Source organism: Salmo trutta, chromosome 24 (assembly GCF_901001165.1).
Source record: "Salmo trutta chromosome 24, fSalTru1.1, whole genome shotgun sequence".
Taxonomy (NCBI): domain Eukaryota; kingdom Metazoa; phylum Chordata; class Actinopteri; order Salmoniformes; family Salmonidae; genus Salmo; species Salmo trutta.
The window spans coordinates 46621678-46633340 of NC_042980.1; the positions used below are offsets into that span (position 1 = coordinate 46621678).

Sequence of the window (11663 nt, forward strand, 5' to 3'; positions counted from 1 at the left end):
AACACCATGCTCTACCAACTGAGCCACACAGGACCACTTACATAAATGTACCACTTACATAAATTGCAATGTAAAATCAGTGGTCAGCTAGCTTGAAGGGTGTCTTTAGTCGCAAAAAGTACCGTTATTTTCCAGTCCATTTAAACGTGGAACTCGAGGTGATTTAATCCTCTAACCGCTAGAGAGTGTCCGATGTTTGGGAAAAATAGCTAGAAAGATTGTTTATAATTTTGCCGAAAATATTTATTTTAAAATTATTTTGGTAAAATTATTTCAATTTATCAGCGGGCACCGCTAGCACCCCTACTTCCCGCGGCTATGGAAACAACATGTCCTGGATTTTTTAGATTTTTTTTATATATATATATATATATATATATATATATATGTATATATAGTCTGACAATTTGTAGCAGCCACACGTTTCTATTTGGGGGCGGAACTGTGTGAGCTGTGCGTATTGACGACACGTGATAGCCTACTAGGCTATATGAATGGAAATATCGACAGAATATAGTATTTTTTTAAAAAAAGTGCAGATGTAAACCAACCATGCACGGAGAACTAATTATGTTCATCAAATCTTTTCAGGATTAAATTATTGTACATGTGGTGTAACAGAAGAAAACTCCGCTGACGGAATGCCTCGGAATCATTGAATTGCAATCAACGACGGAGCAGCACGGACTATCGATAGGCTATGTATTTCCTGTAGCCTGTTCCGACTCCTCTCAGACGACAGCCTACTGAGATCGGTCTGTGAAAGTCTTCCGTTGTCTTTGTCATTTTATGAGGTTAGGCTTCCCAGAATAAATGAATTATGTGTGTGAGCTGGCGAGTTGACAGGAGTGTCGAGAATCGGTATGGTAGCTTAATTATCAACAGCGATTTCGGCCGGTAGTTAATGCGGCAAGCACCTGTAGCCTGCTGCCAAAGGTATTTTACAACTACCATTCCGTCTGTGCTGCCGCCTTGCACGACCTGTGAGAGAAGTCAAATTGGGTGATTGATTACCTTTGAGTCTCGGGAACGTGCCCAAGGTCGTCACTAGTTCCCACAGCCACAAAGTTATAAACCTCGCCCAATTGAACAATTTCCCTTCTTAATAAAATCTGATTTTTTTTAACCTAACCATAACCACACTGTTAACCTTATGCCTAACCTTAAATTAAGATCAAAACCCAAGTTTTTTTTCTTTTTTCTTAAGAAATGTTTATGATATAGCCAATTTTGACTTTGTGGCTGTAGTAACTAGTGAAAGCCCGTGCCCTGGGCGCAACGGTACCGATGGTCCCCTTTGATACTGTTGGAAAGCTGCATTAACAACATCATTATCAATGTAATGCCAGCTTCATACATGGTTGTAACCTATTTACAAGCCAAACAAATTGACATATGCAGCCTAATGGTCATAAAATAAAGGTATTTTTAACATTGAAATTATGTCTTAATTTCCTAGCATATGTTATGTGTAACACACAGGAGGTTGGTGGCACCTTAATTGGGGAGGATGGCCTCGTGGTAATGGCTGGAGCGGTAATTAGTGTATAATGATATCAAATGCATCAAAACATGCGGTTTCCATGTGTTTGATTCCATTTCCTCCGTTCAAGCCGTTATGAGCCGTCCTCCCCTCAGCAGCCTCCACTGGTGTATCAACAAAACAAAAAAAGGTTGATTCCAGAAAGGTCATGCACAAGGACACGTGTCCCCTCAGATTTGTCCTGTTTATTCTTTTATGAAAAATTCCTAAAAATGTTCTGTAATAGCGTACTGCTAGCCACTTAAGAGTTGTATGAAGTTGGCTTTAGCTAGCCCAGATAGGTTCACAATCTGACAACTAGCTACCAAGAAGCCATTTTCAGGCTAACATTTTTTACATTTTAGTAATTTAGCAGACGCTCTTATCCAGAGCGACTTACAGTAGTGAATGCATACATTTCATCCCCCCCCCCCCCGTGCAAAACGAACCCACAACCCTGGCGTTGCAAACACCATGCTCTACCAACTGAGCCACACGGGACTAACAATCAAGTTAGTTAAACAAGCTAGCTATCTTAGCTGGCATGCCTACTATCTGACCCTGCTTGTCATCTATGAATATTTCAACATCTTGGCCATGTTCTGTTATAATCTCCACCCGGCACAGCCAGAAGAGGACTGGCCACCCCTCATAGCCTGGTTCCTCTCTAGGTTTCTTCCTAGGTTCTGGCCTTTCTAGGGAGTTTTTCCTAGCCACCGTGCTTCTACACATGCATTGCTTGCTGTTTGGGGTTTTAGGCTGGGTTTCTGTACAGCACTTTGTGACATCGGCTGATGTAAGAAGGGCTTTATAAATAAATTTGATACTGGCAAGGTTGGTAGGCTTTAGAAAAGCAAGCAATAACTAAATATACTAAGACTGACATTCCTTTTCAATCTTTTATCCAGATTTTAGCAGAGATTCAGAGAAGCATAATTAGTTTCTTAATAAAAGAACCACCAGTCAGGATACAGCCAGCTCAAGGTATGCTGAGACATGCAGAATAAAACATTTTAAAAAAAACAATTGTGCATACAATTTAAGCATATTGATTATGGCTCTAGATTGCAGGAAAAAGCTGTTTTCAGGTGTTTGAAAAATGCAACATTCTTCCAAATTTTAAGGATTTGGGGGGGGGGGGCGGCTCTGGAATACCCCAAGCCATCCGGAACGTACATTGTGCACCCTCAGATTTTTGGGGTTCATAACGCATCTGGATTTAAGGGTTTATCATTTGAAGTCCAAGCCAGTAGAAACCGGGTGCTCCCTTTTTTCCCCCCATTATTTTCCTGTTTAGTCACCCGTTGAAGTGTCCTGGTGTAAGGAATGTTTTTTTTGGGGGTGGGGGGAGGGGGGGGGTTGCTTACAGTATGCATCAGTTACCTCAGTTGAATGGGAGGGTGTGTCGTTGACAAGCAGGAGAGAAACGGCCACTAGGAATAGCGGGGTTGTGTAAAGGCCAAGCGAAAGGACTGGAATGTCTCCATGTCAGTCTAATGGCAGGCAGTTCCCCAGATGGCTCTTTAGACTAGGATTACCATATCAGGTTCCTTCCACCACAGGACCACATTTCACTTAAACAGATCCTACAAGACTGATTGATCTATTGATTCATGTATTGACTTGATGAATGGATTGATTTGACTAAAGTGATACATGGAGTAAATGGATATTCTGCCATAGACAGGTTAGGTTACTTTCTAAATGTAATCTACTAGTTAACTGTCAAATTGTGCTCAGTAACATCACTTTTTGGATTAGCCAAACTCAGTAATGTAATCTGATTACTTTCCCCTTAAGAGGCATTAGACAAACATGTAAACTCAGCAAAAAAATAAATGTTTCTCACTGTCAACTGTGTTTTATTTTCAGCAAATTTAATATGTAAATATTTCTATGAACATAAGATTCAACAACTGAGACAAACTGTACAAGTTCCACAGACATGTGACTAACAGAAATGGAATAATGTGTCCCTGAACAAAGGGGGGGAGGGGGTCAAAAGTAACAGTCAGTATCTGGTGTGGCCACCAGCTGCATTAAGTACTGCTGTGCATCTCCTCCTCATGGACTGCACCAGATTTGCCAGTTCTTGCTGTGAGATGTTACCCCACTCTTCCACCAAGGCACCTGCAAGTTCACGGACATTTCTGGGGGGAATGCCCCTAGCCCTCACCCTCCGATCCAACAGGTCCCAGATGTGCTCAATGGGATTGAGATCCGGGCTCTTCGCTGGCCATGGCAGAACACTGACATTCCTGTCTTGCAGGAAATCACTCACGGAACGAGCCGTATGGCTGGTGGCATTGTCATGCTGGAGGGTCATGTCAGGATGAGCCTGCAGGAAGGGTACCACATGAGGGAGGAGGATGTCTTCCCTGTAATGCACAGCGTTGAGATTGCCTGCAATGACAACAAGCTCAGTCCGATAATGCTGTGACACACTGCCCCAGACCATGACGGACCCTCCACCTCCAAATCGATCCCTCTCCAGAGTACAGGCCTCGGTGTAACGCTCATTCCTTCGACGATACAGTGAGGGGAAAAAAGTATTTGATCCCCTGCTGATTTTGTACGTTTGCCCACTGACAAAGAAATGATCAGTCTATAATTTTAATGGTAGGTTTATTTGAACAGTGAGAGACAGAATAACAACAAAAAAATCCAGAAAAACGCATGTCAAAAATGTAATAAAATGATTTGCATTTTAATGAGGGAAATAAGTATTTGACCCCTCTGCAAAACATGACTTAGTACTTGGTGGCAAAACCTTTGTTGGCAATCACAGAGGTCAGACGTTTCTTGTAGTTGGCCACCAGGTTTGCACACATCTCAGGAGGGATTTTGTCCCACTCCTCTTTGCAGATCTTCTCCAAGTCATTAAGGTTTCGAGGCTGACGATTGGCAACTCGAATCTTCAGTTCACTCCAGATTTTCTATGGGATTAAGGTCTGGAGACTGGCTATGCCACTCCAGGACCTTAATGTGCTTCTTCTTGAGCCACTCCTTTGTTGCCTTGGCTGTGTGTTTTGGGTCATTGTCATGCTGGAATACCCATCCCTGACCCATTTTCAATGCCCTGGCTGAGGGAAGGAGGTTCTCACCCAAGATTTGACGGTACATGGCCCCGTCCATCGTCCCTTTGATGCAGTGAAGTTGTCCTGCCCCCTTAGCAGAAAAACACCCCCAAAGCATAATGTTTCCACCTCCATGTTTGACGGTGGGGATGGTGCTCTTTGGGTCATAGGCAGCATTCCTCCTCCTCCAAACACGGCGAGTTGAGTTGATGCCAAAGAGCTCCATTTTGGTCTCATCTGACCACATCACTTTCACCCAGTTGTCGTCTGAATCATTCAGATGTTCATTGGCAAACTTCAGACAAGCATGTATATGTGCTTTCTTGAGCAGGGGGACCTTGCAGGCGCTGCAGGATTTCAGTCCTTCACGGCATAGTGTGTTACCAATTGTTTTCTTGGTGACTATGGTCCCAGCTGCCTTGAGATCATTGACAAGATCCTCCCGTGTAGTTCTGGGCTGATTCCTCCCTCACCGTTCTCATGATCATTGCAACTCCACGAGGTGAGATCTTGCATGGAGCCCCAGGCCGAGGGAGATTGACAGTTCTTTTGTGTTTCTTCCATTTGCGAATAATTGCACCAACTGTTGTCACCTTCTCAGCAAGCTGCTTGGCGATGGTCTTGTAGCCCATTGCCGCCTTGTGTAGGTCTACAATCTTGTCCCTGACATCCTTGGAGAGCTCTTTGGTCTTGGCCATGGTGGAGAGTTTGGAATCTGATTGATTGCTTCTGTGGACAGGTGTCTTTTATACAGGTAACAAACTGAGATTAGGAGCACTTCCTTTAAGAGTGTGCTCCTAATCTCAGCTCGTTACCTGTATAAAAGACACCTGGGAGCCAGAAATCTTTCTGAGAGGGGGTCAAATTCTTATTTCCCTCATTAAAATGCAAATAATTTTATAACATTTTTGACATGCGTTTTTCAGGATTTTTTTGTTGTTATTCTGTCTCTCACTGTTCATTAAAAATTTTTTTTTTACATTTTAGTCATTTAGCAGACGCTCTTATCCAGAGCGACTTACAGTAGTGAATGCATACATTTCAAACATTTAATTTCATGCATTTTTTTTAAATGTATTATTTTTTTTATTTTTTGTGCTGGCCCCCTGTGGGAATCGAACCCACAACCCTGGCGTTGCTAACACCATGCTCTACCAACTGAGCCACAGGGATAAATCTACCACTTAAATAAACCTACCATTTAAAATTATAGACTGATCATTTCTTTGTCTGTGAGCAAACGTACAAAATCAGCAGGGGATCAAATACTTTTTCCCTCACGGTAAACGCGAATCCGACCATCACCCCTGGTGAGATAAATCCGCAACTCATCAGTGAAGAGAACTTCTTGCCAGGCCTGTCTGGTCCAGCGACGGTGGGTTTGTGCCCATAGTCGACGTTGTTGCCGGTGATGTCTGGTGAGGATCTGCCTTACAACAGACCTAAAAGCAGTTGTTGTTGCCATCCTGTACCTGTCCCGCAGGTGTGATGTTTGGATATACCGATCCTGTGCAGGTGTTACACGTGGTCTGCCACTGCGAGGACAATCAGCTGTCCGTCCTGTCTCCCTGTAGCGCTGTCTTAGGTGTCTCACAGTACGGACATTGCAATTTATTGCCCTGGCCACATCTGCAGTCCTCATGCCTCCTTGCAGCATACCTGAGGCACGTTCACGCAGATGAACAGGGACCCTGGGTATCTTTCTTTTGGTGTTTTTCAGAGTCAGTAGAAAGGACACTAAAGAGGCCTAAGTTTTCATAACTGTGACCTTAATTGCCTACCGTCTGTAAGCTGTTAGTGTCTTAATGACCGTTCTACAGATGCATGTTCATTTAATTGTTTATGGTTCATTGAACAAGCATGGGAAACCGTGTTTAAACCCTTTACAATGAAGCTCTGTGAAGTTAATTCGTAAAAATCCAAATATCTTTGAAAGACAGGATCCTGAAAAGGGGACGTTTCTTTTTTTGCTGAGTTTATATTACCAATGGAACGACCATCTATTGCAGGATAAATCCATGTTAGCGTTTACATAGCTGGCCATAAATGGATTAATTAATGAGTTAGTTATGTAGGCTTTTTCTAACCCATTGCTTTCTACTACAGCTAATAATACAATTAGGTTAGATCTTAAATTAAATACCTGTCAGATTTGCAGTCATTCAAATTAATTTAATACCCTTTGAGCTTCCATTTATAGGATTTGTAAATATATATATTAGCCAAGTTGTTTTACCAGAGCATAACTCAAAAACAAAGCACTTTTTAGCCTACTCTGTTTATGATTTTGTTGTCATGGAGAACTGATTGGGCTCATTGCTTCGAGTTGAAAAATAAATGCTTTGAACATCTGTTACTCCCCAACCCTGGCCATAGACTCGTTACTTCTTCACAGAGGGCTTTGAATACCCTATATTCTCTGGATGTCACAGAGAAACACCAATTCTATGTATTTCAACATTACCTCATAGTTCATATAGTGATACAATAATACATGTGTAGCCTATTTGAAACACCTCTCTGAGCTTTGCATGCTTTCTCAATTTATTTTAAGCACAGTCAGCATCAGTACCCCCTTTTTTTTGTTGCTATAAAGTCGACAAAGTGGCTTTGTCAGCAACTGAAGAAGGTTGGATTTACTCTCCAGGTGCGTGTTCCATCCTGGTTCCTGCAGTAACGGCAGCAGCAGGGTTCTGTTTTTATCACATATGTTTAATAATAACCATGTGAAGAGTATTTAGACAGGAGTGCTGGAGCTCGTCCCTCCCACCCTCGCTCCCAGAGCCAGACCCAGGACAGGCTGGACCCAGGAGGGGTGTGAGCCTCAGTTAAAGCATGCTGCTGTGGATGAACTTTGACCCCAAACAAGCCGTCCAACTCCTATCTTGGATCACGTTCCTTATTCTCTCTTTTCTCACTCACTCACTCGCAGTTTAAATGCCTCTGCTTCAATACATGCCCTGACATGCTGAGAAACAGGAGGGGAGGAGCGGAAAAAAAGAGGACAAGAAAAACCAGAGAGCAGCTGAGAGGGTGGGAGGGTGGAGAGAGAGAGAAGGGGCGTGTGAAAGAGGAGGGAATTCCATATGAGCCAAATGTACGGAGAGACTCCAGAAGAGAAAAGCGAGGAAGCAGCACTGTCAGCAGCAGATACAGAAGATTTAGGGAGCATGTTATGTTAGGAAGGGTTGGGGAGATAAAACAAGGAGATTTTTATCTGTGGTTAAGTGAGCCCTTGTGGTAATCTCTCACTCTGTGTCTCTCTCGCTCTTTTTTTCCCTCTCTCTCTCTCTCTGACGGAGGACAGGAGTGGTGTGTGTGAGAGCGTGTCAGTACTGGAGTTGTGTAGCAGCAGATACATTCTATTCATGGTCCATTTTCTTTCTTTTTTTTCTTTTTTTTCCTAACCTGAGGACCAGGTTGAGGCGGCAGAGAGACACACTGATTAACTGGAGGAACCTGTGGAGAGATGAAAGGATCTCTCGCCACGCACCAGAGTGTCCAGAGGACTGATCCAAGTTGCCTACAGACAACTGAGGAGGATTAAGAGACTCTGGGATGGTATCTGGAAGAGTCCCCAGATCATAACGTCTGACGCAGAACCTTCAGGACAGTACCCTGTCACCTTGTCACTGCCAGAGCTACCGACGGTGTTGTATAGTACATTCAAATCAAAAGAGAAACTATAAGAGACGCTGGGGATTATGGGACGTTGGACCCGTGGTGGAGTGACTCCTGGTTAGTTTCCAGGGGCCCGATGAGTGGTAGCAGTCATAACACCAGCCTGCTACGGGGCCGCCGCTTCTACTGCCGGGAATGGGCCCTGGAAAAGCTCCAGCGCTGTCTGGATGCCAAGCCCACTCCCGGCCGGCCCCCGGGGATCCTGGTAACTGGGGGTCCCGGGGCAGGAAAGACAGCTCTATGCATGGAGGCAGTATGGCCCACCTCGGACGCAGGGCTGCGGGTCGGGCTGGCACCCCACTGCCTTGCGTTTCACTTCTGCCAGCGAGAGGACGGGAGGAGCGTGGCGGTGTGGAGGTTTGTTCTGGGCCTGGTGGACCAGCTGAGGGCCAGCCCCCTCCTCCCCCTGGGGTACAAGGACACACTGGACACCCCCTTGGTGGCTCCCACCCTGGAGCCCCTACACTGCCAGAGGGACCCTGATGACACCTTCAAAAGGTCTGCACTCTATATTACTCCCTAGCGTTACTAACCAACTTATCTAGACAGCTTTGTGAATTGCTCTGTTTTGATGTGAATTCAACACATTCTGTCTGGGGGAAAAGAAAAAAAAATGGATGTGAAATTTCTATAGAGAGATTTTGAGGTTTGTTAAAAGTCAAACATTGAGTCAGTCAGGTTGATAGGGATACATATGCACTGGACAAATAAACCCATTGTTTTATTTGACGTTATAGTCATAGTAGCATGTGAATAGTCATAGTCATAGTAGCAATAATGCATTTGGAAGGGAAGTGACACCATCACCAAACAGACCAGTTCTCCAAGATGACTGTCCTTGACTACTTCTTACAGATAACAGTGAGTTTCCACCAACCTTCAGATTCCATACTAAAAGCCTGTCTCTGCTAGTACTGTTCGGTCAAACAAAAAAGAGCCATAGTGAAAAGCAAGCAATTGTCCCGCTTCCTTGGTTTGTATAAGAATGTATTTCTCCCCTCATAATACAAGCCATTCAAGTGCTCTCACGATCGACCTCCCAGTCTGAATGGACGCTACAATGCTATTTATGACACGTCCTTTTAGAAACGAGGACAAAGACGTGAAAAATGCATTCCGTCGAGTCGCAGAGACTTGAGTCGTTGGTACCGCTTGGTGAGGTCGTCATTCTCACGAGGACCCTCTCTGTCTCTCTGCTGCTGTCTGATGTTGACCGCTGGTTGTGGAGGGAACGCTCTCACTCCCTGTTTGCTGTGTTTCTGGTGTGAAGTATTAGGGCTACATTCCACATTAGCCCTCAGACTGACCCATAGCCTGGAGATATCTTTGTGTGTTTGGCGCCTGAGTGAGAGGAAGGGGTTGTGGTTGAGCCACTGTCATGTGAACACTAAACGGTGGTCGACAAACAGGGGAAACATGAGCTTGGAGTGGCAGCGAACGGATATACAGAGAATCCTTAGATTTGGACAGATGCTAGCTGGAGCCATTGGAGTCCTATATAACCGCTTAGCTTACACTGTCAACATCAACAATGGCTAGTCGACCCAACTACCAACCACCTTTTCCACTGCCTTTTTTACAGCTATTTTCCCTCGTAAAGTCCTTAACTGTCCTTTAAAACTACGCTATTCTCTCTAGTCTTATCTAATTGCTGTTCCACAAGGCTGGCCCGTTGTTAAAAGGCTCGTCTGTTTTAAACCATTTTTCCAAACTTTTGGGCCAATTAGGGCTCACAGTGTTGTCAGCCTCTTCTCCACACCGTGTCCAATTCAAAGGTTAGCCTGTGGCCAGGACCACGAGGATAGGATGGAGCAGGAAGCCCTCAGTCAATTAAAGGGCCATTAACGTGGTTCTGGGCATGCACAGCATGTGCTCAAGACACACACACACACACACACACACACAAAACCTTCCCTGTTATCATATTAGTAAGACACAAACTTGTGACCAAGAAGTTTTGGAACGGAGCATTCACTTTTAAATTCCTTCTCTTAAAAGGCACTAAGTGCTTTTACATAAACTCAAGCTGTATTGTATCAGTACAGGTGTAAAGGTAAAATGTATTGTATCAGTACAGGTGCGTCAAAGCTGGGCCCGAGAGACTGAAAAATAGTTTCTACCTCGGCCATCAGACTGCTAAACAGCCATTTTTTTTATTTATTTAACAAGGCAAGTCAGTTAAGAACAAATTCTTATTTACAATGATGGCCTACTGGGAAACAGTGAGTTAACTGTGTCGTTCAAAGGCACAACGACTGATTTTTACCTTATCAGCTCAGGGATTCGATCTAGCAACCTTTCGGTTACTGGCCCAACACTCTAACCACTAGGCTACCTGCCACCCGTCACTAACTCAGAGGCTGCTGCCTACATTGACTCACTAGTCACTTTAAACAATTCCACTTTAATAATGTTTACATATCTTACGTTACTCATCTCATATGTATATACTGCATCTTATACCATCTATTGCATCTTGCCTATGACACTCGGTTATCGCTCATCCATATATTTATATACAGTTGAAGTCGGAAGTTTACATACACCTTAGCCAATACATTTAACTCAGTTTTTCACAATTCCTGACATTTAATCCCAGTAAAAAATCCCTGTCTTAGGTCAGTTAAGATCACCACTTTATTTTAAGAATGTGAAGTGTCAGAATAATAGTAGAGAGAATTATTTAATTCAGCTGTTATTTTTTTCATCACATTCCCTGTAGGTCAGAAGTTTAAATACACTCAATTAGTATTTTGTAGCATTGCCTTTAAATTGTTTAACTTAGGTCAAACGTTTCGGGTAGCCTTCCACAAGCTTCCCACAATAAATTGGGTGAATTTTGGCCCATTCCTCCTGACAGAGCTGGTGTAACTGAGTCAGGTTTGTAGGCCTCCTTGCTCGCACGCGCATTTTCAGTTCTGCCCACAAATCTTCTATAGGATTGAGGTCAGGGCTTTGTGATGGCCACTCCAATACCTTGACTTTGTTGTCCTTAAGCCATTTTGCCACAACTTTGGAAGTATGCTTGGGGTCATTGTCCATTTGGAAGACCCATTTGCGACCAAGCTTTAACTTCCTGACTGAAGTCTTGAGATGTTGCTTCAATATATCCACATAATTTAATTCCTCATGATGCCATCTATTTTGTGAAGTGCACCAGTCCCTCCTGCAGCAAAGCACCCCCACAACATGATGCTGCCACCCCGTGCTTCATGGTTGGGATGGTGTTCTTCGGCTTGCAAGCATCCCCCTTTTTCCTCCAAACATAACGATGGTCATTATGGCCAAACAGTTCAATTTTTGTTTTATCAGACCAGAGGACATTTCTCCAAAAAGTACGATCTTTTTACCCATGTGCAGTTGCAAACCGTAGTCTGTCTTTT

At 43.8% G+C, this 11663-nt stretch overlaps 1 protein-coding gene and 1 non-coding gene across 6 annotated transcripts in view; one reads left to right on the forward strand and one right to left on the reverse strand.

The window, feature by feature from the left end:
* Positions 1 to 434: 434 nt before the first annotated feature.
* Positions 435 to 11663, forward strand: part of LOC115161406 (ankyrin repeat domain-containing protein 50) — a 28978-nt gene continuing 17749 nt past the window's right edge. Inside the window, exons 1-2 of one of the 5 annotated variants that reach the window (XM_029712367.1) lie at positions 435 to 794; positions 7907 to 8778. In XM_029712367.1, the coding sequence (XP_029568227.1) occupies positions 8357 to 8778 (422 nt within the window). In that variant the 5' untranslated portion in view covers positions 435 to 794; positions 7907 to 8356. Of the gene's footprint in view, positions 795 to 7289; positions 8779 to 11663 lie in introns of those variants that run through there. The other 4 variants (XM_029712369.1, XM_029712368.1, XM_029712370.1 and 1 more) reach the window with 4 other exon arrangements.
* trnaa-agc (transfer RNA alanine (anticodon AGC)) lies at positions 5700 to 5772 on the reverse strand. Its single transcript has one exon. It is a non-coding gene; the product is annotated as a tRNA-Ala (tRNA).